The 27,789-nt window shown below is 34.3% G+C and overlaps 3 protein-coding genes across 6 annotated transcripts; 1 reads left to right on the plus strand and 2 right to left on the minus strand.

Moving 5' to 3' along the window:
• Positions 1 to 3,248: 3,248 nt before the first annotated feature.
• LOC126727931 (uncharacterized) lies at positions 3,249 to 4,124 on the minus strand. The gene has a single exon (XM_050433827.1). The coding sequence runs from the start codon at positions 4,122 to 4,124 to the stop codon at positions 3,249 to 3,251; it is 876 nt and encodes a 291-aa protein (XP_050289784.1).
• Positions 4,125 to 10,554: 6,430 nt separating this feature from the next.
• LOC126725371 (pentatricopeptide repeat-containing protein At1g28690, mitochondrial) lies at positions 10,555 to 19,779 on the plus strand. 4 transcript variants are annotated; one of them, XR_007655442.1, is made up of 5 exons: positions 10,555 to 10,910; positions 14,440 to 16,119; positions 17,071 to 17,223; positions 17,325 to 17,385; positions 19,118 to 19,779. XR_007655442.1 is itself a non-coding variant. In XM_050430072.1 (3 exons), exons 2-3 carry the CDS (start codon positions 14,528 to 14,530, stop codon positions 19,128 to 19,130), a joined length of 1,605 nt encoding a protein of 534 aa, XP_050286029.1. In that variant the 5' UTR covers positions 10,558 to 10,910; positions 14,440 to 14,527; the 3' UTR covers positions 19,131 to 19,779. The 4 variants fall into 4 exon arrangements, 1 of the variants encoding a protein (XP_050286029.1); XR_007655441.1 differs by having other exon boundaries at positions 10,556 to 10,910; positions 17,325 to 17,380; XR_007655443.1 differs by having other exon boundaries at positions 17,071 to 17,380.
• Positions 18,959 to 26,642, minus strand: LOC126725370 (ABC transporter G family member 29-like). Its single transcript, XM_050430070.1, has 21 exons — positions 26,257 to 26,642; positions 25,923 to 26,132; positions 25,635 to 25,719; positions 25,322 to 25,481; positions 25,163 to 25,239; positions 25,018 to 25,071; positions 24,681 to 24,771; positions 24,050 to 24,351; positions 23,058 to 23,653; positions 22,786 to 22,946; positions 22,448 to 22,557; positions 22,067 to 22,220; positions 21,822 to 21,941; positions 21,593 to 21,750; positions 21,083 to 21,415; positions 20,616 to 20,990; positions 20,406 to 20,539; positions 20,087 to 20,314; positions 19,812 to 19,983; positions 19,454 to 19,708; positions 18,959 to 19,374 (listed from the first exon to the last, which is right to left on the minus strand). Exons 1-21 carry the CDS (start codon positions 26,571 to 26,573, stop codon positions 19,102 to 19,104), a joined length of 4,365 nt encoding a protein of 1,454 aa, XP_050286027.1. The 5' UTR covers positions 26,574 to 26,642; the 3' UTR covers positions 18,959 to 19,101.
• Positions 26,643 to 27,789: the final 1,147 nt, after the last annotated feature.

Raw genomic sequence — 27,789 nt, forward strand, 5'->3', positions numbered from 1 at the left:
ATGTTTACAATATTTTCATAATAATTTTACAACAAATTCTATGTGGTAAATTGTTATTGATTTTAATTTGAACCCACTACTAATTTTTTTTCCTCAACAATAATAGATAGTAACAACCTGTTACTTAAGATTTATTATGAAAAAATTGTGAAAATATTGTGATAGCATTTCTCAATTTTAATTTTCCTTCTCTCTTCAATTTTTACCATTCATACATTTCCTCCTTTTCTTTTCTTTTTTCTCTTGCTTTTTCTCCTCCACACACGTATCCTAACTTCTCTTTATCTTCACTTTTGCTTTTCATTTTCTACCTATTGGTCTACCTTTATCTTTAGATATCTCTCTCTTTCACTTGGACTAAAAACACTAAAACATGCCATTCATCTTCTCATTGCATAGAGGGGAAATCACCATTGTGCTTCACCAAGGGAGAGAGAAATAGTCTTCATCCTCTGTCCTCTATCTCCAGATATTGTGGGTTGATTTTTTTTTCTTTTTTTTTATATAATTTTTTTTATTTCATTAGTTTTATGAGAAAGACTGTGTTTTGTATTTTGTTCTGGTTTGTAGTCGTTGAGGTTAAGATAAATGCTGAAATTTTAATTTATTGTGCTAAAATTTTTATTCGGATTTATTCAAGTGTGGATTATTTTAAGTGAGAAAAATGGTTTGGAGTTGCTACAGTGCTCTCTTCTTCAAGAGAGCTACTGTAGCAAGAAGAGAGCTACTGTAGCAACTCTAAATTTTTTTTGGAAAAGTTTACCTTTTAGAGAGGCTATTGGAGCTAATTTTTTGAGTTTGCTCTCCAAAAAATGACTTTGACTAATCTATTGTCTGCTCTTAGATTCCCTATTTTAAAAGTGCATTAATACTTAACCACATAAAGTCATTGAAGAATACAAAGACAATAATAGACGTCATTGACCATACAAACTGTATGGAACTTTACAAAGACAATAATAGGTCCCTTGTATGGAACTTTACACCATTGACCATACAAATTGTGTACTCCTTCACATGCGATTTAGGACCATTTGCTAATGACCATAACTGTTTAGTAGTTTCTAGTAACTTGTTATCTTTCAATCTATTCATCTATAATGACATACAACAAGTGATATTAATTAGTAATAAGCAATGACGAAACTATTTAAATATTTAATTTTTATTAGTGTGTGATTAAATTTCAAATGTCTTACATGTTCTCTGAACCACTTAGGAAACTCTTGTCATTAGATTTGAGTTATGGTTTCTTCAATAGGATTATACAATGTGCTTTTGTGTTCAGTGTTAAAAATAAGGTGATTTATTTTTAGCTAAGCATTGCAAATAATATTCAAAACTTGATCAAACAATACATGTATATAAAGTCACATACTTTAAATTAGTCTCTAGTTCAGGACCATCGTACAACAAGTATCAATGAGCAGTATCAAGCAATACACGAGACAAGTTGCCATCATTCTGCCTACCACCTGTAGGTGGTAGTCTGTGAAAAAACTATCAATCCTTCGCTAGATTCACCAAAATCTTCATTTCTTTCTCTTCGATTATGCACAGTTTCGATCCCATCAATATACAAAGACCAATTGTTAATACATTCTTTAAGAATGTAAGCCTCTACAATCGAACCTTCTAGTTGAGCTCGGTTGGAAATGTATTTTTTCACTTTTTCAAGGTACCTACGAGGAAAAAAAATTTGGAGTATGTGATTTTATACTACATGGGAAAGATGCAATTGATGGAGGTATCAAAGGATCTAATTACCTTTCAATTGGGTACAACCACTGATACTGTACTAGGCCTCCAAGAATTGCTTCTTGAGGCAAATGAACAGTAAGGTGGACCATAACATCAAAGAATGCTGGAGGAAAGAACCTATCAAGCTTGCGTAGTATAAGAACTATACGTTCTTCTAGTTTCTCTAATTCACTCCACTTTAGGATCCTTGAGCATAAGTCTTGGAAGAAGTTGCCCAACTCAAATAATACAACACTAATGTCTTTATGTGCAAACCCACGCAACCCAATTGGAAGAATTTGTTGTAGTAGCACATGACAGTTGTGGCTTTTCAAACTAGATAATCTATCATTTTTTGCATTCACTAACCTTGATATGTTGGCTACATAGCCATCTCGATACTTGATTGATTTCAAAAAGTCATAGAAGCCATCCATTTCATCTGGGCTTAATGAAAAGAAATCCTGAGGCTTGTCATATGATCCATCAGGACATTGTTTCAAATGCAACATATGCCTAAAGTTCATATTTTGCAAGTCTATCCGTGCCTTGTCAGTGTCCTTGTTTTTCCCCTCAATGCCCAACAAAGTACCACAAGTACTCTCACTAATGCTCTTCTCCATATGCATGACATCAATGTTATGCTTAAGCTTCTTATTTTTTTAGTATAGAAGTTTGTTCAAAATACTTACCTTTGACCAATTTAGCTCCCTAATGAGTTGTCTCTTTTTGTTATGTGGATGCTTTCCTAAAATTATATTTGGCATTCTATGTAGTTGCTTTTGTATCGTTCCCATCGGTAACTCTAAGTATCTGTTTGGATCCACTGAAGTTGCGTTTCATGTTTACGTTTCAGCTTTTTTTTTTTTTTTTTTGTGGGCACGCATTTCAGGAGTAAAACGCTACTGTTTATCACTGTTATGAACAGTAGCCGCAACTTTTGACCCAGAACAGTGTATTCGTGCACTGTTCATGGACCCACAAACTTCACTTTTCAGCAACTTTTTCATTAAAAATAGGTCTCACGGTACTATTCACACATTTATAAATTATTTTGCTACAGTATTTTCAGTTTTCAGTTTCAGCAAAATAAGTTCTATTTAAACAGACCCTAAAGATCTCTTCCGTTTCTCCGATAAACTATTATGCAACCGACTATGTTTTCAATGATATTTCATAGGCAAATAAGCTCGATGGTTAATGAATCCAATTTTATTTTCCAAAACTTCTGAATATGGTTCATCGTTGCAAGTGTAACAAGAATGATAACCCTTTGTCCTCCACCCAGACACGTTACCAAATCTAGGATAGTCATGTATTGTCCACAACAAAGTTGCACGCATCTGAAAATGCTTTTTACTATAAGCATCACAAGTTTCTACACCTTTTTTCCACAACTCTTTCAACTTGTCAATCAATGGTTTTAAGTAAATAGCAATCTCATTTCCCCCCAACCTTACATTGTGAGGTTCGAAGACAAAATTAGGATGTTGCAAATCAAACTCCTTCTACTCCTCATTATCAGCCGGATGTCTCATTATCCCATCATCCACATGTTTGTCTATATACCATCTCATGTCTTTAGCCTTTTGGCCTGAGATATACAATCTCCTCAGTCTTGGTGTCAATGAGAAGTAACGCAATACCTTTTGAGGAGTCTTCTTACCTTGGGCACGTATATCCTTGTACCTAAATGCTTCACACACTGGACATTTATCAAGGTTTTCATTTTCCTTCCAAAATAGTGCACAATCATTTTTGCATGCATCTATATGCTTGTATGACATGCGCAAGTCACGTAATATCTTATTTGCTTCATATGTTGACTTTGGAACCAAGTTACCTTTCGTTAAAGCTTTTGTCAGTAATTCTAGCATTATATCAAGTCTCTTATTACTCAAGTTAGTCATTACCTTTACATTTAACATCTCAATAATAAACTTTAAGATACTATAATCAGTGCAATCTAGATACAACTCACGCTTTGCATCTTCCTCAAGTTTGTCAAAATTAAGCACTTCCTCATCTTCAGTTGCATTTCTTGGTTCCTCTCTATTTCGGTCACCTACGAAGGCATTGATACTATCCATGTGATCACCATCCAAAATTTCATTATCATGAAAGTTTTCGTTCAATACACGAGGTTCTCCATGATTATATCGATTAATGTAAAATTGCATAATCCCACGATGAAGCAAATGGATACGCACAATATGAAGAGATTGTCGATAGCAATTCACAGAGTGAATACATGGGCACAAAATATTATCACTTAAGTCCACAACCGCTCTTGCAAAATTAATAAATGTATTGACCCCTTCAATATATAGATGACTTAATTTGCCATCAGGTGTCTTACCCACTATCATCCAACTTTTATCCATGTTTAACTACAATTGCAAGGTGAATGCTACTTTAGTAAAATAAGGACAACTCATGCATAATGTATTCTAACATCTAAGTCTATAAGCTACTTAAATAAAGTTTTATCCCATTCATGAGTGCACAAGTCTATATTAATACTTAAACAAATATACATTGCACACTCAAACACTTCCAATATGAATTTAAACTGCCTTATAATACCATGCAAGCCACCTACTTGCTCCAACATAACAACCCATCACAAAACCAATTACAAACATCACAAGTATAGAGTGTTTACAAGTATTGAAATCAATTAAAGTACTATTCATCGCATCTAATCGATAAGGTCCATTCACATTTGCAAGAAATTAAAAATACTCCAAATATGAATTTAAATCACCTTATAACACCATACAAGCCACTCACTTACTCCAACACTACAACCCACCACAAAACATATCACAAACATCATAAGTATAATGCTTACAAATATTGAAATTGAATAAGGTAATATTTATCACATCTAATCAATAAGGTCCATTTACATTTGCAAAAAATTAAAAACACTTTTAATATGAATTTAAACCATCTTATAACACCATGCAAGCCACCTGCTTGCTCCAACATAACAACCCACCATAAAATCAATCACAAACATCACAAGTATAATGTTTACAAGTATTGAAATTAGTTAAAGTACTATTCGTCACATCTAATCATTAAGGTCCATTCACATTTGCCAGAAATTAAAAACATTCCCAATATAAATTTAAACTACCTTATAATACGATGCAAACTACCCGCTTGCTCCAACATAACAACTCACCACAAAACCAGTTACAAATATCACAAGTATAATACTTACAAGTATTGAAATTGAATAAAGTAATATTCATTACATCTAATTAACAAGTTCCATTCACATTTGCAAGAAACTAAAGACTCTCCTAATATAAATTTAAACCACCTTATAACACCATGCAAATTACTCACTTGCTCCAACACAACAACCTACCATAAAACAAATCACAAACATTACAAGTACAATGCTTACAAGTATAATGCTTACAAGTATTGAAATCGAATAAAGTAATATTCATCACATCTAATCAACAAGGTCCATTCACATTTGCAAGAAATTAAACACACTCTCAATATGAATTTAAACCACCTTATAACACCATGCAAGCCATCCGCTTGCTCCAACACAACAACCTACCATAAAACTAATCACAAACATCACACGTACAATACTTACAAGTATTAAAATCGAATAAAGTAATATTCATCACATCTAATCAATAAGGTCCATTCACATTTGTAAGAAATTAAACAAACTCTCAATATGAATTTAAACCACTTTATAACACTATGCAAGCCATCCGTTTACTCCAACATAACAACCCACCACAAAACAAATCACAAACATCACAAGTACAATGCTTACAAATATTGAAATCGAATAAAGTAATATTCATCACATCTAATTAACAAGTTTCATTCACATTTGTAAGAAACTAAAGATACTCTCAATATGAATTTAAACCACCTATAACACCATGCAAGCCACCCACTTGCCCCAACACAACAACTCACCACAAAACCAATCACAAACATCACAAGTATAGAGTATGTGGTCCTTTTATACATTATTATGTGTGCAGAAGAAAAGAAAAACCCAACACTAATTTAGTCACAATTACTACTACTCTTGTTCAAACACTATCAACCTAAAACACAATATTTAAGTTTTTCTTTTTTATACTTCTTAAACTCATCATTATCATCAAGTTAATACTTTCTGCAACACAACCCAACAAAAAAATTTTCAAAAAAAAATCCATTTTTTTTTTCTGATTTCACAACTACCAAAAAAAAAAAAAAAAAAAACTCAAATAACTTTCAATTGCTCCACTAGAAAAGAAAAAAAGAACCAAAGCCTTCAAATCTAAGCCTTTCATGCACTGAACAAAAATACCAAAAAAAAAAAAAAACTTTCAATTACATGCTACAATACTAGCATTTTGACAGAGATATATAAACCAAAATATATATATATATATATAAATGGAATTACATTACTCGTACGGCTTTAATCTAGTTTTGGAACTTTCTGTCTTTACTTTAAACTTTAAAGTCAATCACACTTACACACACAGTCCCAATATATTTGTACTATCTAATCCCTTTTGTTTTTGGATTTTTTTTTTAGTGTTTCAAATGGCAAGTACACACAAATTTTCGGAATGATTTGATAAGTCGTAATTTTCATGCTACATCATTTTCGTTTATTAAAAAAAAAAATATTTGTTAGCCAATAAGGAAGAAAACCTAGGAAGAAGAAATGGGAAATGAATCGAGGAAGACGAAGAGTGGGTCCTTAGAGAGGCAGCGTGTTCAGATTGGCGGCGGCGTTAGGGGCTATCGACGTTGATGATGGCGGCGGTGGTCGTACTTGATTAGAATCGGAGGACAGGGAGCTTGAATCGGTGGACAAGGCGAAGGGATGCGGTGAAGGTGAAGGGATGCTGAGTTTGGCGAGTTCGGTGAACCGGTAGGAAGGTGAAGGGACACTGAGATCGGCGAGTTCGGTGAACTAGTGGGAAGGTGAAGGGACACCAAGATCGGCGAGGGAGGCGGCATTGTAGGTGAGGGACGGGGTGGCGAAGGAAGTTAAGAGGTTGAGGAAGTTGACGGTGTGGGTCAGGTGGGCAAGGAGAATCGGTATTGATGGCATGGGCAAGGAGAGTGTGCTCAGACTTTTGGGGAAGTTATGAAGAAATAAAAGGGGCATATATATAGTTAGGTCTTTAGCGACGAATTATTTCTGTCGCTAATGCCTACTTTTCATTGCAATAGGTATCAGGGTTTTAATGTTTTTAGCAACGAAGGTCAATTTCGTCACTAAAGAACCCAGATTTTGTTAAGATTTTTAGAGGCGAAATTAATATTTCATCGCTATAGCATACTTTTAGTGATGAATTGTGATTTCATCGCTAAAAAAATGGAATGTAAACCATGATTATTTTTAGCTACGATTATTTTTCATTGTTACTTTTTCCTTAGAGCATTCTTATTAAAGCTTCTAAATGCTAAAAATCTTATATTTTAGTAGCTGAACCCCAAAACACACACTCCATCAAAACTGGTATATTGTAAAAAATTTACAATACTGCTATAGTGCGCTCTCATTTTTGAGACTGCACTATAGCAAGCTGCTATCTTTTTTTTAATATTTTTTCTTTCTCTCTCTTCAGACTATCACTTTCACTCTCACTCTCTCATTCTCGTTCTCTATCATCTCTCTTTCTCAGATTCTCCCTCTAGTGGGTCTGATGCGTCTCGATGACTACAAGTGGGTCTGAGTCCGATGGTGGAGGGTTCGATGGTGGTGGGTTCGACGGTGGTGGGTCTGACGCTGGTTGGGGTTGGTTGAGACCGTGGGTTGAGTTGGTTGAGGCCGTGGGTTGAAGATCGGGGTTGAGGATCGGGGTTGAGGTGAGGATCGGCATTGCTGGGGTGACGGTTTTGTGGCAGTTTTGTGGTGGGTTTTCGCTGCGGTTTGTGCCATAGGTTTTTGTTTTTTTTTTTGGTGGTTGGGGGTTGAGGTTGTGGTTGGTGGTGGTGGCTATGGCTATGGCTGTGGTTAGAGGTGATGAGCTTGAAAAGCTTAGGCCATGGAGGTTTTGAGAGCAAATATCAGAGAGAGGGAGAAGCTTCTCGGTTTGTGTCGTGGGTTTTTTTTTTTTTTTTTGGTGGTTGGGGGTTGAGGTTGTGGTTGGTGGTGGTGGCTGTGGCTGTGGCTGTGGCCGTGGTCTATCGGTGATGAGCTTGAAAAGCTCAAGCCATGGAGGTTTTGAGAGCAAATATCAGAGGGAGGAAGAAGCTTCACCAGGTTGAGGAAGATGGAAAGACAGTGGGAGAGAGAGACAGAGGGAGAGTGAGAAATAGTAAAAAAATAATAAAGAAAGAATATTTAAATGAAGTGTTAAAAAAATAGAAGTTTTGATGTAAGGAATGTTGTAAAGTGGTGTGTTATATGTTATAAATATAGGTTTTGAGATGGTAAATGCTAAATTTTTTAAAAGCCTTGATAAGAATTCTCTTATAGTGACAAAATGATTTTCGTCACTAATACTATCCACAACAATACCTTCAGTAACAAAATATTTTGTCACTAAAAATTTCAATTTTTAGCGACGAAATATTTCGTCGCTATAGATTAATTAAGTTTGCGCCAAAGTTTCCCCTGCTGGCGCCCATTTTTCAGATCACAATATCGATGAAAATTATTTTTTGTCACTAAATGTTGTAATTTTTTTTTTCATTATTAGTGACGAAATTCATATTTTGTTGCTAAAGCTGTATTTTTAGAGATGAAAAATATTTCCTCACTAATTTTCGTTGCTAAAAATACATTTTGTTGTAGTGTGTCTTTGTAGCCGTTGAGGTTAAGATAAATGCTGAAATTTTAATTTACTGTGCTAAATTTTTTATTCGAATTTATTCAAGTATGGATTATTTTAAGTAAGAAAAATGGTTTGGAGTTGCTACAGTGCTCTCTTCTTCAAGAGAGCTACTGTAGCAACTCTAAATTTTTTTTGGAAAATTTTACCTTTTAGAGAGGTTGTTGGAGTTGATTTTTTGGGTTTGCCCTCCAAAAATGACTTTGACTAATCTATTGGATGCTCTTAGATTCCCTATTTTAAGACTGCATTAATACTTAACCACATAAAGTCATTGAAGAATACAAAGACAATAATAGACGCCCTCCTAACTACACAATGGCTTAAAGGCAATTACTACAAAGACAATAATAGACGCCCTCCTAACTACACAATGGCTTAAAGGCAATTACTAATCCATTCCTAATCATACATACATAAACAGTAGTATGGCAATAATATTCAATAATCAACTGATTATGGCAAGATTATTTGCTTCCTCTTTAAACCATTGAAGACAATGTTATGACTTCTTTGGATATACACTATTGTCAGTTTTTTTAAGACATTTTTTCTTCTTCCCGTGTGTGTGTTAAAATATTTAGTATTCTTTAAATAATAATAATAAAAAAAACAATGTTATCCAAGTGATCAATTCCAAGCATGACTTCACTGCCACTTAGCTCACTTTAAGCATCCATGTTATTAGGGACTCTAGGAATTTTCTACAGATTGAGTTTGAAATCTGATAATGCTCTCTGCCTTTTGTCACCTTCTAACTCCAAAATTTAAAATTTTCAAGTGAAATTTTAAATCTTGTATGGAAAACAGAAAAAACAAAACCTGTTGAGTTATTGATTAAACTTGGAAATAAATCTGATTACCATGCTTGTAAATTGCATTAAATTGCATTCTTTCATAAATTTGATTTAAATGTTAGGAAAAATCCACACAATTTCTTCTATTTTAATTTTTCTTTCTAAAAAATGGAAATTAAAATCCAGACTCTCAATTTTTATTTTTATTTTCAGCTTCTCTTTTATTTTAGGGACTAAGTTGGCTTTATAGAACAAATTGATCAGTTTTGAAAAGTCTTAAATGTTGGCATTAGCCCAAATCTTAGGGTATGAAAAATAGAATTTACTCAATTTTTATAAATACCATTTTATGTCACTTCATTTTTCTTCTTTAACTAAACAAAAGAATTGTTTCTCCAAAAAAAAAAAAAAAAACTAAACAAAAGAATTTTCCACATTCAACCAAACAAACATGAAGGAAAACTTAAATTTTTCTATACCCACTTTTCAATTGCATAGGTCTCTCATATAGATAAATTTGATTCAATTCGCAATTACCTTTTAAGTCATTGTTCATTTAAAAAATGTAAGAACATTCTCAGATTTTTCTTGTATTTCTTATATATATATATATATATATATTAAAGTTTTTAAAAGTTGTGTATTTTGGAGTAACTAAAAAATTTACCCCAAATAGAAGAGTCCTCTTATAGAATAGTATAAAGAATTGATATATGTTATTGTCAGTTATTGTTTAAGAATTGATATTTGCATTAATGAATTTTTTAAATCTAAAATAAACACCAATTGTCTAAAATACCTAGAATTAAAATTAATTATTATATTTTTGACGTATTGTATCTTAGTTTTTGAATAAATATGGTATCGTTTACATTGCATTGTTTTGTATCCCATATCGTGACTTAACCCATATAAGTTGTATGGTACAACATAGTAGAGAGAGAGAGAGAGAGAGAGAGAGAGAGATTTCAATGAAAACATTAGATTCCAATCGTTGGAGCTGCCATTGCTAGCCTCAAAGAATGGCAGGGTGGGACTAGAGAGAAAGAATGACAACAACATTGATATGTGGTGGGCGCTCTTTTTTTTTTTTTTTTTTTTTTTTCAAAACCCTTTTAGATATTTCACTTGCCTAGTATTTTCACATCTAATAAAAATGAGAGAGTAAGAGTATTTTAAATGGGAGTGGAGGGAGGCTCATTTCACTCTCAAGTTTCATACAAGGGATTTGGGTTATTCAATCAAAACCCACCAATAATTAGGCCCAAGTTCGAAAAGATCCATATTCCTCTTAAACTGGGACCCAAGCCTCTCCACTCCTCTTTGAAACCTAGCCTAAATTCAATTAAATTTTGAATTCTTCAGCCCAAGCCTCTTCAGAATTTCTGGTCTTGGACAAACATAAATAAAATTGTTTGTAATAGAAAAAGCCAGCACACTTCAAGTACCAGCAGCAGAGGAGAATCACTGAGCCCGTACATACATACCGACCCGGATAAAATGGCACGTGATTCTGCGTTTTGGTTTCGATTTATTTGAGGTATGTGACTGAGCGCTTGTTTTTTGAGTTTAGATTCGAATTGGGTTTTTGATTTTTTGGTTGAAAATTTAATCATTTGGCTGAAGTTGTTAAAGTTTCGGTTGTTAATGTTCTGTTTGTTACAATTATTAAAACTGAATGTAACATAATTGATATCAAACAGCTTTGGAAAAAGGATTAAAAAAAAACGTATCAATTGTTTGTGCCTTTCAATAACGATGATAAATGTATAGGAGAGGAGTTCTGGCTAACAATGATTTCTGTATCTTGATCGAGCTTCGGCACATATCAAAACTTAAGTTTAAAAAAAAAAGCATGAGTGAAAGTCATGAACTCATGATTCAAAGTTTTATTGGTGGAATTGGATTTCAACCTGCTAGGTTACTTACCTTATGTCATATTAATCAAAAGTCCAGAAAAAAAGAGGAAAATGGGATTTGTTAAAAGCCCATTCTGCCGAAGACAGCGAGACAATGTATATTGTGTTGAGAGATTCCAGTTCCACGTGGAGATGCGAGACGGGCATTTTGGGGGATATGACAAGAGGACTATAGTATGGTAGGCAGGCAAGTAGAAAGAGAGCTAAAATGCTGATTGTCCCAACAACTTAAACCGTTAAGAAATGGTGAATTTAATCATATAACAATAATTCTAACACTCCTCGTGAACTTAGGACCTTCCGCTCTGATACTATTTAGGAATTTATGGATTTAATCATTTAACTATAGTTCTAATAGGAATGTATATAATTGCAGCATTTACATACTTAATTCAGACATTTTTTTTTATAGTGAAGTTTTTGGAATTATCGTGCCTTCTAATACGAAGTCTCAACCACTGTTTGTAATGAAGGGATTAAAGAACTAAAGAATTCTAAACGCTTTTGAAATTCAGAGTTTCTGTGGTGGACAGGAAGTTGATTGGGGTATTCATTTCTAAGATTTTTCAGCAATGGTTGTGTTATTTGGTTGTAACTTGTAAGTAGAAAATTCCTGAGAGTCTAATACCACTGTAAAATACAAGCATAAAAGCACAATTGGTGACTCTAGCAAAGAATGAGTATTTATAACTAGAACGCATCTGTTTAACTCTAGAAGTATGATGGCACTGTATTATAAGCATTTTGTGGTATGTTTTGTAATACCACTGTGTTGTAAACATTTGATTCTTCTAGGTAAGGTTGGAAAAGTGGTTCTCCTGATGATCGTAGTATTAGGATAGCTAATATCATTTGTTACCAGCTAAGTAATGTGTACATTGTCTTCCACATTTATAATTTTCTCCAATGTCTTAAATGGGCTTATCTTCACAAATACTAATTTAGCAACTGCTCCTTATTTTTGTTTTATCGATTCCCCTGTACTGCAGGCAGTATATTTTGAACATATAAGAAAAAGTATCTGATGTATTATTAATTCTAATAATTTTATGAAAAGGGAAGTAGATTTTGAACTTCTTGGACCACCAATTATATTTGAAAAGGGAAAATGAATTCCACTTTCCTAGAAAGGTTAACATAGAGACCTTCTGTAAGAGTTAACTGTGTCAGTTGGCCGCTTGGGCTTGATATACAGCATCCTTAATGTTGATACATAACTTAATGGAATGCTTAAAATATCTCTCTCATTCCTCTTGCCCGATAAAAGTATCTTGTTAGAATTAGTAGGCCATGAATCTAGAGCTGCTTGGCGTTCAGTGGCGATGGGAACCCATCAACATAGATCCTTTCTGGTTTATTATTCTTCCAATGGATGAACTGCTGTAGTCCCATCCCATGTTGAGTTCATGTCTGAAAGCAGAACAGGTGTGTAATATGATGTAGAATTAATAAAGAAAGGACTGCTCTCTTGATTCTCTTCGAGGATAGTGTAATTTTTGTGTCTAGATTTCTAATGTCTGATCAACCAAGTAATAAATGTTTCTCAATGGAATAATAGTCTTTGCTTTTGTTTTTTATTATTAAGATTATCTTTCATGTTTTCTTTTTTTTTTTATTTTTTTATTTTGCTCATGGGCAAAACTAAAGATTGATAGTAGATTTGTTTTTGTTCTGAGCTGAGAATTTAAGTTGAGGTAAGTATTGTGTTTTTATGTTATTTTGCTGTTTACTGTTCAAGAGTTCAGAGTACTAGGGGATCAGGAAAGAGACCCAAGCACGTATTAAAAGGAAAGGAGGTAATAGCAGTTGGGAGTAGCTGACAACTTACCTCTGATGTTGGGATTATCCCATTTCCTGCTAAAATTTTGGCATAAAATGGTAACTAGCAGGAGTAATAGTGTAATACACATTCTATTATATCAGCAAAAATAAGTACATTCCTCCTTCACTGTCCTCTTATCACAGTCTTAGCTCAACAATGAATTGTTTAATATCACTGTGCCAACCTTTAGCTGAAGGATCCTGGTGAAAATAAAACTGCCTGTATATATCTCCTTTCTAAATAAGCCCATTAAATTGTGAGTTTTTTAATTACTTGTATATTTTTGAAGGATATTAGAATGACACTATGATGGTTAGGGAAAATCATATGAAATTAATTGCTGTGTATAATACTACCAATAAGCATAGTATAAGAGAAAAAAGAGATTGTTATAAATTGTTCTTCTTGTTTGTGGTTCAGGAAATATGATAATTGGTCATATAGTGACCCTATTTATTTCCATCTCTTTATAGTTAAATAAGAATTTTTCTTTCAATGTTCTTTAAGATAAGTAGCTATATTATGTTTGCAATTGTTTGTGTTCTCATCCTTTGGACTTTAAATCAAGGGCTTATGTTTAATTCATGGGTTTTGTTCCTAATTGTGTCCAAGTTGTTTCTAGATGATGTAATTTGGGCTGCATTTCATGCATATTGACATTCTTTAATACCCATTTTTATGATGTAATATGGGGTGCTGTTCAGTGTTCACTGCCATCCTTTGGTTTTGTTTCAACTCTGTGTTTGTATGTTTTACACTAAACGTGACTGAATTAAAGTGATATATAAGATTTAGTTTTAAAATAATGCAAAAATGAAAGTTGTGGCTTAGTGGAGAAAGCTTTTTATTTTTAAGTTGCTGTTGTAGGTTCGAATTTTGAAATCCATCTAAAGTCTAAACTCCTTCATTTTTTAACTTTTCTTTGCCAAGAACCATAGTCAACTTGCACTTCCTGGTGTTTCTGATGGATTTGTCTAGGATTTGACTTCCCTCCCCCAACTATGGAATTATTGTTTATTTCTATTTTTACTATGCTGTTTTGTTTCTCTAGATTTATATTTTTATTTAAATAAATTTTCTTACTTGGGTCCTTATTATGTCTCTAAAAACACCAATTCCCTCTTCTTCAGCTGCTGCCCAACGCCCCTACATATTTCTTCTTCTGTCTTTCTCATTTTTGTTTTCGTATTTATCGCTATTGTTTTCTTCAAAATATGTTGATCTGTATTAGGTTTTAGGTTCTTTATTATTAATATTATTATTGTTTTTCCTTTCAACAACTGTGATTTTGATTTGAACCTAGCTAAATTTGTTTTTTAATTTTTCAGTTTGTTAGAAATGCCCCATGGTGTGAGGTTTGGGGACTATGCTTTCTCAAGTGACTCATAAGCAGTTCGTATCAGATCAAATGGGAAGATGAAAAATGCTAGAATACCCATAATTAGACCCTCCTGTTTCTCATCATCACAGAAACACAACCTCCCGGTCCCACCAAACCAAACTTTCCTGCCAACACAAGACTCTTTCTCTCATCCAACTGTTACCTCTTTATCCTCTGCTCTACAGCAATACATCAACTCAGATAACCCTTCCTATGGCCAAAAGATACATTCCCATATTCTCAAAACTGGGTTCAGACCCAACACCAATATCTCCATCAAACTCCTCATATTGCATTTGAAATGTGGCTATATTAAATATGCACGCAAAGTGTTTGATGAATTACCTCAGACAACTCTTTCTGCTTATAATTATATGATTGGTGGGTATCTTAAACATGGGTTAGTCGAAGAATCACTTAGTTTGGTTCGTAGGTTGGTTTATTCTGGTGAAAAGCCTGATGGGTTTACATTTTCTATGATTTTAAAGGCATCTACTTGTGCTTGTGAAGTGCCTTTGCTGTGTAGTTTGGGAAGGCTGGTGCATGCACAGATAGTGAAATTTGAGGTTGAACCTGATGATGTTCTTTATACAGCACTTGTTGACTCGTATGTTAAGCATGGGAAGGTTGGTTATGCGAGGACTGTGTTTGATATGATGTTGGAAAAGAATGTGATATGTTCAACATCTATGATTTCTGGTTACATGAATCAAGGCTCTGTGAAAGACGCTGAAGATATATTCAGGAAGACAATGGAAAAAGATCTAGTTGTATATAATGCAATGATTGAAGGTTACAGTAAATCAATTGAATATGCTAGGAGATCAGTTGAGGTTTATGTTGACATGCAACGGTTGAACTTTCGGCCTAATATATCTACATTTGCTAGTGTTATTGGGGCCTGCTCTGTGTTGGCAGCATTTGAAATTGGTCAACAAGTCCAAAGTCAACTTATGAAGACTGAACTTTTTACTGACATTAAATTGGGAAGTGCTCTAGTAGACATGTACTCTAAATGTGGACGAATTGATGATGCACGGAGAGTTTTTGACCACATGCCTGATAAGAATGTGTTTTCATGGACTTCCATGATTGATGGATATGGGAAGAATGGATTTCCAGATGAAGCACTTGAGCTTTTTAGCAAGATGCAAAACAACAGCCACCTTGAACCCAATAATGTTACATTCCTAAGTGCTCTATCAGCATGTGGACATGCTGGGCTAGTTGATAAAGGGAAGAAAATTTTTGAGAGCATGGAGAGAGATTACTTGATGAAACCAAAGATGGAGCATTATGCTTGCATGGTTGATCTCTTAGGACGTGCAGGAAGTTTAAAGCAAGCATGGGATTTTGTAAGAGGGATGCATGAAAAGCCTAATTCTGATGTTTGGGCGGCTCTGCTTAGTTCATCTAGGCTGCATGGTGATGTTGAGATGGCAAGCATAGCTGCAAATGAACTTTTTAAGTTGAATGCTGATGGTCGGCCTGGGGCATATGTTGCACTATCCAATACTTTGGCAGCTGCTGGGAAATGGGACAATGTAAGTGAGCTTAGGGATGTAATGAAGGTAAAAGGAATATCCAAAGATACTGGATACAGTTGGGTTGGAACCGACATTGCTTTGTAAGTTTTTATATTTGAGTAAAAGGTATAATCTGAAACTGACATTTTTAATTAGGGAGACAGTCTCTTTTAATTAGTTTGTGCAATATTTCAAACGTGGATGCTAAGTATCCAAGGATTCTAATGGTAAAAAGTATTTTGACAGAGCCTTGCTTGGTGTTTTTCTGTGTTAAATTTCTTAGCATCCTTTTCATTCAGATCAACTTAATTGGAAAATCTTTCAATGTAATCTTTTAAGAAGCGATCTCTCTCTCTCTCTCTCTCTCCCTCTCCCCCCCCCCCCCCCCCTCTTTTTCTTCCCCCATATTTAGCTGTGCTGTCTTTGCCTTAGCTTTTGTGCATGCTTGGAAATTTGCCGTAAACTTGTATAATTTGGATAGGGTGGTAAAAAAGCAATTTCTTTGTAGTGGCTTTTTGCTTTGATTATTGTCATTTCTTTGTAAATTAATTATTTGTAGTGACTTTTGTTTGTTAATGCTATGTTTTGTTTTTAGAGCTATTAATTTTTGTTCTCTTAATTTTCTTTATGCACCTTTTCCTGGTATTTCTTAAACCATTTGTCTTGGTAAAATGAGGTTTCTCACCTCAGTTTATTGTAATAACCTTAAAAAAAAAAAAAAAAAAAAAAAAAAAAAAAAACAGCTTCATGAGTCTTTTCCTTTACAGTTATGCAAGATGTTTCCCATAATAGAGGGAAAAGTTTGCTAATTAATATATATTTTTGATAAGTGCTAAGTAATATATTTTAAAAATTAACGAGTTAAATGGACACAATTTTGAAAATATTTGGAGGGTATAGCCTTTTTATTGTTAAAATTTTGTTATTAAAACACGAATTAACTTAAGATTTAGAAATAAAAATCCATAAGATTGCTCACTTTACCAATTATCCACCCCCCTCCCTCACCCTCTCAAGTCTCACCCTCAGTTGCAACCCATTCCTACTTTCAGCACTGGTTGCACCCTCTGCCTGCCACCCATTGTGTCCCTTTACTCCACTTTCAACTTCTTGATCTGCTTCTTCGCATACAGCAACGCCACTGCACTGAACTGCTTCCTTCAATCCTCTCTCTCTCTCTCTAACTTTGCGAAGACAGTTTGAAGGTGAGATTTGCTAACTTTGCCAAAGATTTTTATTTTTAAAATTTTCTATGGATTTAATCTTCTAATCCATTATGGTTTGGTTATTTTGATGATGATCTCAGCCACTTCTTGTCCAAACGTTCTTGTAAGTGTGTTAGTCTACAACTCTCGAATCCAGGTAAGGTAATAGATTTTCATAGTACTCTTTGTGTGCTCCGATATTTTGATTGTTTTTTTTTTTTTTTTTTTAAAATTGTTTTTTATTTATGTATTTTTAAATTTGGAGGTTTTGATTCTTGCGAATATTTATGGATGGACTAGTTTGGATTATATTAATCTTTATGTTGTGAATTTGACTGTAATTGTTGGCATTTATGTCTGGGTAACACCAACCTACTGTGAATTTGTTTTGACATATTGTACACAAGGTGTTTGATGAAGTGATTTAGAGGGTCTAGGTTGTGAATTTGACTGTAATTGTAGGCTTTTATGTCTGGGTAACACCAACCTACTGTGAATTTGTTTTGACGTATTGTACACAAGGTGTTTGATGAAGTGATTTAGAGGGTCTAGGTTGTGACTTGCATGGCCTTGCCCTTTATATTTTTGTGAGACGTGAAGCAGTTGAAGAGCTTTTGTCATATCCTTTGAAGATGAATATCTGCTTTGGGTTCTTGGGTTAGACTGCAAGCACAAATTCCAATCTTGTTGTAAAGCCTTTAACTGCTGATGCAGTTTGTTTTGTTTTTCTTTCTCTTCCACATGACAGCCCCTATGTTATGGTCCGTTATATGACAGCCCATTTCCTGAACCTCATATGTCAAGTATGTTCTTAATTACAAAGGCTGGACCTAGCTAAGATAATAGTTAATTATTACTGCCTTTTCTTAATTCACATTTATAGTGTGAATTAAGATTGGCTTCGTTTAGTAATGATGTGCGAGAATTAATTTAAGTGGTCCAAGTTTTGATGAGAAGCAGAAATGACATTCTCCCCTCCTCTTTCCAAGTTGACATTCTGATGTAGGACAACCTAGGCTTCCCACCTAAGGTGCTTGGATTCACCACCAAACAAACACAATGCAATCTCTGCAAATAATCTCAATAATAATAATCATAGTTTGTCAATAAAAAGGAAATCATCCGGAGCTTTATATGCAGCTGCCAGGAATCACAAAGATAAGGATAAACTCTCCTAAACAAATCCTAAAAAATTTCAAATACTAATTTGATAATCCTAAATAATTTCAAATACTAATCCGATAATCCTAAACAAAGGGTAATGATGAACAACTAATCCTAACCAACTCAGATACCAATCCAAACTAAACAAATAACTACATTACAATCTGAAATTATCCACTGAAAATCTAAAGTGAAATATTGAAATAAGATTTGGTTAAGCTCCTGCATTACATTCTTTGCCACAATGGCTACTTGTTGCTGTTGAGATAGTGAAATTGTTTCTAATTTTTTTCAATTCTTTCTCTTTTCTCTAAGTACCTACAGTCACTAAGTCAATCTATTATTATAAGGACTAAAAAAGTTATAAAACTGATATATATTTTTGTAGTTTTCAAAAAAAGAAAAGAAATCATCTCTTAAAACTATGAAGTGGGTGGCTGTGTTGCAGTGATATATAGGCGGTGTGGACCTGCACAGCATAAATGTAGTATAGAGTAAGCCTGTATGGAACAAGGGATTCAAGCATAACTTTGTTTATCTTAAAAGAAAAACAAAGCTAAGATGCAATCAGTTTGTTAGAATTTTTAAATGATTCGTTATTGGCTTGTTCTTTCCCCAGCATCTGGTCTCATAGATTCTTTACAAATTTGCAAGAATTTTAGTGGCAAAAAATAGCTACTAATTGGTCACATTCTAATTCATACACTTCTTCTGCTATCTGTTTTGGAAGTTCATTGTCTTGATGCAGACTGCAAACATGAGGGCGAAAAAGGCAGCAAATGTGACTAAAATTGCAGCAGTTGGCCCCATGAAGTTCAGGTTGTACCCAAAATGATTTTCCACATACCATTTGATGGTTGGATCTGGCACAATTCCTGGCACTTTGATCGTTGCATTAATGTCACCATACTGTGTCACAATTAGTCCATAAACTGTCCATGCCACTGGGCAGATATAGTAATACCATGTCCACCACTTGGGGATTCTCTGAAAGTTCAAATTGTAATTGTATGTGAGGAGAAGTGCTGATTTTAAAGGTTATACAAAGCAGTGGAAATGAAATTACCGGTTTGGGGATGAAAAAGCCAGAGAAGAGAGTGAAGAGTGCATAGAATGCTGATGCAAAGATAGCAGCTGTTTGATGATTTGGTGTGATTGAAACCGTCATCATTCCATAGTATGTAAAGTAGAGGAAGGAGAAGAAGGTGATGAAGAAGAACCAGAAGAACTTTGCTACTGTCCATTGAAAGCTCACCATCGCATATACTATAAGAGAATAATATGTTGTCTGAACAAATATGTATGGTATTTCAACAATCACCTGCATAACAATGTTAGAGTTTAATAGACTTGGACAAGTTCATAATATTTAATTTGTAACACTTCAATTGATCTTTATTTCTTGGTGAACACTTTTTTCTCACCTGTGCTATGGCATATGGTAAAGCCGAGTACATTCCGGCAGCTCTTTCTCGATAAAACACTGTTCTTTCAACAGCTACAACTGGCTGCACGGTTGAACAGTTGTTAATTCCAACAAATAGGACAGCAACATACATGGCTCCAATGATCATGGTGAGATCAGTTGTGTTCTCCCTAAACAAAAAACACAAGAAATAAGATAGTGAGCTAGAATATGATACCACTGGGCTTTATTCCGCAGAATCTCCACTGAATCCGAGTGGGCGTATATGCTAACCTTTTGGTGCCAGCCTGCCAGAAAATTGTCCCAAGAAAAAGGGCAGCTGCTAATGTGAAGAAGTATCGAACAAGGTTATAATGAGGGCTTCTCCAATAAGTCCACCAGTGCTTCCAAAGGCAGGATTTGAATTGGCCCCATGTGGACTGAGAGTACTGAGTAGGAAAATGGAGATCTGATGACCCCTCCAATGGAGTACTTAATTCTTTTACTAGAGCCTTTGTTTGTCTGTTCATGCCATATAATGTTAGATCCAAAACCAACAAAACTTACCAATTCCAGAAATTGTTACTGTTTTTGTGACATGTAAAATACTTACTGAGACAAGGATGATGATTTGTAATGCTCAGCAAAATCAATTCCAAGTCGGACTTCGGATGCAACTGAGCTCACTTCTAGCATCCATGTTGCTGGGTTTTGTTTATCTCTAATTTTAGTGACTCCAGGAATTGCCTGCAATTACAAATCAATGGTGAAATTAGAATTTATTTTAATTTATGTTTCTATTAAGAAGAAGTTTATAAAATACCTCAAAGTATTCAACAACTTTGCGAGAATTCTGACCCAACTGTCCAGAGTAGATGACTTGTCCTCCTCTCTTCATCAATAGCAGCTCATCAAAGGATTCAAAAATATCAATGCTAGGCTGATGAATTGTGCAGACTACTGTTCTTCCGGTGTCCACTGTGTTCCTCACAGTCCTCATAACAATGGCTGCCGCCCTTGCATCAAGCCCTGAAGTTGGTTCATCCATAAATATGATTGAAGGATTAGCAACAAGCTCCACTGCTATTGTCAACCTCTTCCTTTGTTCTGTGGACAAACCAGTGATTTCCGGAAGCCCTACAATAGTATTTTTAAGACCATCGAGTTCTACTAGTTCTATCACTTCATCCACAAAAGCCTGGAAAGAACCGGCAAATGAAAATTTTTAGCTACAGTAGTTAAATTCAAACTATACATTTGACATGCTATTGACATAATCTTGATTCTTACCATTTTTTCTTTATCGTTGACTTCTTTAGGGAGTCGGAGGAAAGCTGAGTAGATCAAGGACTCTTTCACTGTGACTTGAGGGGAGTGAATGTCTGTCTGCTCACAGTAACCAGAAATTCTTGCAAATGTTTCCTGCTTCTTGGGAAACCCAGAAATTCTAATATCGCCTTCAATGTAGCCCCCTGTTTTTCGCCCTGCAAGAACATCCATCAATGTTGTCTTTCCAGCCCCACTGACTCCCATCAAAGCAGTCAGGACTCCAGGTCTAAATGCTCCAGTCACTTCCTGAAGCAACTGTAGCCTGTCCCCTTTCACACCTTGATCCTTCATTTCCTGTACATTAAGAGTCATTCAGGTAGTTGAATTAGATACTGGAAGTGATGTAGTTGAATTAGATACTGGAAGTGATGTCCTAATACATTCTAGAATTAAAATAATACCTTATAGAGAATTTACAAGTTAAACTTGAGAATACTAATGAGATATAGAACAAGAAGAATATATTCTTACTGAGGGCATGTCCACATAATAGTTTACACTGTCAAAGGACATGGTTAGAGGTGTAAAAGGAAGAATCATTCCTCTCTTTGAAGCAACCTCATCTGCAGCCATACTGCTAGGTTCCTTGGTATTGGACTCATCACTTGTTCCAAGGCATTGCAATTCTCCTGTAGATTTTAATTATATGTCAGAAACTCATGGCGTTGATTGAAATTGGGAGCAAGGTTAAAGTTCTTACTCGTCTGGTTTTCATTGATGGACCTATTAGATTGCAGTTTTGGTTTTCCCTTAGTTTCTCCCATGCTGGATTGCTCACTTCCTAGTTCTTCAGAAATAATTGGTTGTGGCTTTCCAAGAGCTATCACAAAGAAACATGAAATTTGAACATGTTAAGTTAAACTATGAGCAAAGAGGCATACATATTCTACCTTGAATGAAATTAAGAGGATAAAGTTAGTCTTAAAAAGGTTCTTATAAACTTACGATTCAGGTACATGAGTGAGAAGGTAAATAAGACGTTGAAAAGGATGGTGAAAGCCAAGAGAGCTGTTACCCCAATCCAATACCAGTAATTGTGGTGGGGAACATCAAAGTTGTTCAACACTGCCACACCCAACTTTGTAATATTGTTTGAATCCTGCAATGAAATGGCAACAATTTAATCAGCAAGTTTTCTTTCAGTTTTGTTATTTAAAAGCGATGTGCTGAAGTTGTATTTTGTCTTCTGAATCTTGAAATAAAATCCATATGTATGGTCATATACTATTTTTCCTTTGTTATTTTCACAATTGCACTTTTAGTGCCCTTTTACCATGCAACATATTTAACAAGGAATATTTTATGATAATTGTTTGAATGACATACCAGTTTGTCCATCCACCTAGGAGAAAGCATCTCATTGACAGTTAAGGCATTGAAACCATATGATAGAGGTGAAACCCAGTGGCCCCATGACCACCATACAGGAATACGCCCTGTTGCAATCATTGCAGCATTATGTTAGTTCATTAAACCAGCATGTACACTTGTTTCAACTAAGCTAGTAGATTTGCTTTTCCACTCAAGAATTTGTATTTTAAACTAGACTGTAAAAATGCAACCTTTAGTAAAGCATAATTACATTAAAAAAATGAATGCTCCAATCTATGTCAAAAGGCTCAACCTACAGTTTATCATCATGAAATAGCTGAGAAAATACAAACCTTTTGGAAGGATGAAACCTCCAAGCAGGAACAAGAGTAGCAGAGAAAGTGCTCCCCCTGTATGAGCAATGATCATAGTCCTACACAACCCAGCCATGAGCCTAAATAGCCCAGCAGCCATTTGTTGGATCAGAAAAACTACCAGTAGTTGCTTGAAGAACCTGGAGAAAAAGAAAAGGTACATATCAAACAATTTTCCTACTGACATATTTGTCCTTTATGCTAAAGTATTTTAAGCACTTATCATGATATTCTGGTGTAGTTCAGCTTACCTGCTAGCTTCTGGTGCATATCCAATTGTATAATATGTCACGACTGTCCAAGCTATAGACTCTAAAACTGACATGGGAACATTAATCAAGAAATTTGGGATGGTGAAAGCCCATGCAGGGTAAAATAAGAGATCCCTTTGCTTGTAAAACACTGGAAGCCTCATAATAGCTAAAGAGAGCTCAGCAAAACCATTGAACATGTTGACAATCATGGCAAATATAATTGCAGCAACATATAGGGATCCATCATCATATGTGTTATCCAGTGTAGTCCTCAAGAACACAGTTGATGCAATGACTGCGACAACTATAATTTGAACAGTCTTGAAGACATAAACAGGTGCAGTCCTCTTGATCAAGAGCCACTCCCTATCAATAGAGGCTTTAAGGAGCTGCATTTTTGGGATCGAGTATTTTGAGAAAGCAAGAGCTGCTCCATGGCTTTCTAACTTGTCATATGAGATCAAGAGCGTATTCTGAAGCTGTGCACCAACATGGAAAGCCTTAAACTGGCTTGCAAATTCAGTAACAGATATGTAATGGTATGGCCTGTTCCTATCTGCCCAGTATTGCTCTTGATCCTTCTTTGACGTAACCTGCAACAAAAATGCACAGCATATTAAAGCATTAGATTGAAAGGATTTTAGCTTTTTGACACAAATATGTGGCATATTCATTATATATTAGCAATTATCGTAGGGACATTGATTTCAAGTCGATGCCAAGAGAACCATTTAGCTTAGACAATTATATAGTTTACCTTCCTAATTACTCTATAGCTAATAACATGGTGCAGCAATGTAGCCAAGTTGCAAACAGTAAATGATTATGGTAGGTATTGGTAGAAATGATTCAAAATAAGCCTATTGACCAACCAGTGACCTCCACTTCATAGTACAGAGATATATGGTTATAATTATCACTTCTAGTTAAATGTTTAAGGCAGCCAAGTGAATTTTTCATGTTGCCATATGTTGCATCTCTGTAGTTACCTCTTGCAAAAAATCAGCAGTGCCCTTTCTTTCTGGACACTCGAACCCACAGCTCTCAAAGAATTCCAGTACATGCTCTCTCGGTCCCTGATAGATGATCTGACCCTCTGATAGGAGAATAACGTCGTCAAAGAGATCGAATGTCTCAGGATCAGGTTGCAGGAGGGACATCAAGATGGTGGTCTCAGTAAGGTGCGCAATCTGCTGCATGCATTTCACAATTTGAAATGTAGTGGAGCTGTCTAGGCCAGTTGATATCTCATCCATGAAAAGTGTTCTTGTTGGTCCAACAACTATCTCCCCTGGGCATGAACGAACATCAAGGCAATTAAGAACTCCAATTTCAATTTTTGGACTCATTAACCTTTTAATCATGAAAGTAACAGGTTTCACAACAGCATATATATTATTTTGAAGATCTTGCTTTTGTTTAACAACAATATATGCTGTTCAGTGCTAAATAAATAAAATATCATATAGAATTTGTTATGGGTTTTGTAAATCACATGATTTAGAATCAACTTTGATTATGCATGGTTCAATTTTGTTCAGATCAACATTTTCTTGAAATATTAAAAAAAATGAAAGTGGAAAATAACTTCATGTATAATGTTAGATTAAGAAAATTAACCTGTTGTTACTCGCTTCCTTTGTCCACCAGAAATTCCCCTTTTCATCTCATCTCCAACTAGTGTGTCCTTACATATTTCAAGCCCCAAGAGCTGTTCCATACAACAATTTACATTGCTTTAGTTAAGATATGCAACAACTCAAAAGATGATCAACTATAAATACCCATAGACGTGCTCATTTAAGAAGGTAGTTAACAGTGTCAAAGTGAATACAAATGCATATATAATTTATTTAGAATTTTCAAAGTTCACTGTTTTGGTGAAACCAAAACTTGACAATTAGACAATTATAATAGAAGGAAGTCTACAATCTCAAATCTTAACCCTCATACTTACCTTGAGAGTGTAATCAGTAATTAGACTGCTTTCAGCTCCCCCCATTGCAATTGCCTGGACACCAACAAAAAAAATAAACCCAGAAAATAAAGAAAATTATACATTTAACATTTTGGTTAATTGGTTTTGAACAATTTTCTACTACCTTCACGAAAAGATCAACTTCGGCTTCAGGGAAAATTCCCTTATGCTTCTGCCTCCATGAAAGCTCCGTTAGTAGATCTAAATTAGTATAACAAGGATTAGTTTTGTAATATAATTTTTTTTTATAAAAGGTAATTACAATATAAGTCAATTTGATTACTGTATCTGTTCCCAACTCCTTGGAACCTTGCTGAATAATCTAAGGTTTCTTTAACTGTAAGATCACCCAAGTGAACATCATTTTGGCTAATGTAGGCAGATGTCTTCCTTGGCACAAACTCATCAAGCCTATGACCATTGTAAGTGACTTGTCCTTGCACCTAATCCACAAAAATATGATGTTTACATTCATCACTATTGTTACTAGCTAGGTTTAATTGATTGATCAAAACAGTAGCATAAATTTAAGGGCTTGACCAACTGGATAATAAAATTGAAGTGATCTAAAACAAATTAAGGTTCTGATATCTTACTTTCAAGTTTGAGTCTAACTTTCCTGCTAGTGCCAACAAAAGGGTAGTCTTTCCAGATGAAGGAGGGCCTAACAAGAGGGTCATCCTGCAACAGAAAAATAAATCATGAAATTTTAGAAAAAAATTTAATGCTTTAAAACAGCATGAAAATGTTCATTGGAATTGTGTCAGGAGCTTGATACATCATACATATATATATATTTTTCACAACTATATACACCATGCCACTATAAAGAATAAATCTTGAAACCATTCTTGATGTAGCTTTTGTTAGATGATATTACGTACCTTGATGGTTTTATGATCCCATACACATCTTTAAGTATTGTGAGCTTTCTTTTCTCAGCCAATCTGATTCCACACAAACCAAGAGCCGATTCTGCAATGTTTCTTGCCGTGTTCAAGAGAGTTGGAAGAGCCCTGGTGCCGATATAGCAATCGGCTTCTATATGTAGATGGTTGAATCTAACTTCTACTGTTGGTAGTCGGATCCCAACTCTGCATCAGAAGATTTGATAATGAATTCATGGACAACAAATTTCACAATCAGCTAGAACAAAACAGCAACAAGAACATGCAGATACAAGGAAAAAAAGCAAAAATATTGTTGACTCAAACTTACTCATCAATACGAGCTCTTAGTTTCTTTAAGAATTTCTCATTATCTTCCTCGGGAACCTTGAAGTTCCTCTGAATGAACTCTTCTCTGTCATTGGCATCAAGATTTCGAACATCCACCACTTTGTTCACTATCTTGGCCTCATCGTTCTGATCACCCTCCACAGCATATTGCAATATACTAGTTCTCAAGCGATCGTAGGTGGGAAGGTTTTGTATGATGGTAGCCCATGCTAAAGCCGCCTCCTCATCTTCTCTTCTTGATGATCTTGAAGGACTTGCAAAAGGGTTCTGCACATCCGCGTTCACTATCTCGCTCATTTTGTTCTATATCTCTTCAATGCCCTCACTAGTGAGCGAGAGAGAGAGAGAGGAAATTCTACTTTTGATGTGAATATTGTGCCATGCAAACGAATATATATATATATATATATATATATATATCCGTGTGTGTGTATTGAAGTGGAAGTGAGACTCATTTGAAGCAGGAGTTCCGAGAGCATTATGAGCGTGTAAGAGTGAGGCGGCGGGACACGCAAAGATAGTGAAATGCACAAAAACATATATTATTACCTATATTATAAATTTATCGTTATATACTATATAATAAAAATTGGGTTTAAAAGCTATAGTTACGCCAAGTGACTTCACAAAATTATAGAAATCATATACTATATAATAAAAGTTGGGCTTAGATGTCGTGGTTGCGCCAAATGCCTTCACCAAATTGCAGAAATTTTATTAAAATTTTAAATTTTTAAAGAACTAAAAAAGAATAGTATACTACCAGGACTCTAATTCATTCTTATCATTAAATAAAATTAGATTAACATTATTTTTTTATTTGTTAGGATATATTTCTTAAATTAAGGGATAATATTTAACATACAAAAATTAAATTTAGATATTATTTTTTTATTTGTTAGGATATATTTCTTAAATTAGGGGATAATATTTAACATACAAAAATTTAATTTAGATAATATTTATCATCTAAATTTTCAAAATTTTAATATTATTAAATTAATATTATTTTATCAGAATATCAAGATACAAAACTTGATTATTAAGAGATAAGCATAATCCAAATTCTTTAAGAGATGATTAATATAAATCTACTCCAATAAACAATATATATCTCTAATAATTTGATAATCTCTATCTATTCCAAAAAACAATATATATCTCCATTAACTTGATAATTTCTACATTAATGACATATATATATATATATATATCAAAATTCCTTAGAATTAATAGATTAATTTTAACAATTTTCTTATTTGATTTTTATGTTACATCAAATTATCAAGATATTCTACACATGTATTCTTGAATTATCAACTTTAATTTTAATTTATAATATTATCAAGATTATATTAATTTTATATTTACCAATTGTTTAGTACGTTTTTTTTTAAAATAATTATCAATTTAAAATTCAATTTGGAATTATCAATTTAATTTAGTTTTATGAAGAAATCTTACCCTTTATTTTAGTGAGATAATTATTTAAACTTGATAATTTTTTCTTTTA

The sequence above is a fragment of the Quercus robur genome, chromosome 5 (assembly GCF_932294415.1).
Source record: "Quercus robur chromosome 5, dhQueRobu3.1, whole genome shotgun sequence".
Classification (NCBI taxonomy): domain Eukaryota; kingdom Viridiplantae; phylum Streptophyta; class Magnoliopsida; order Fagales; family Fagaceae; genus Quercus; species Quercus robur.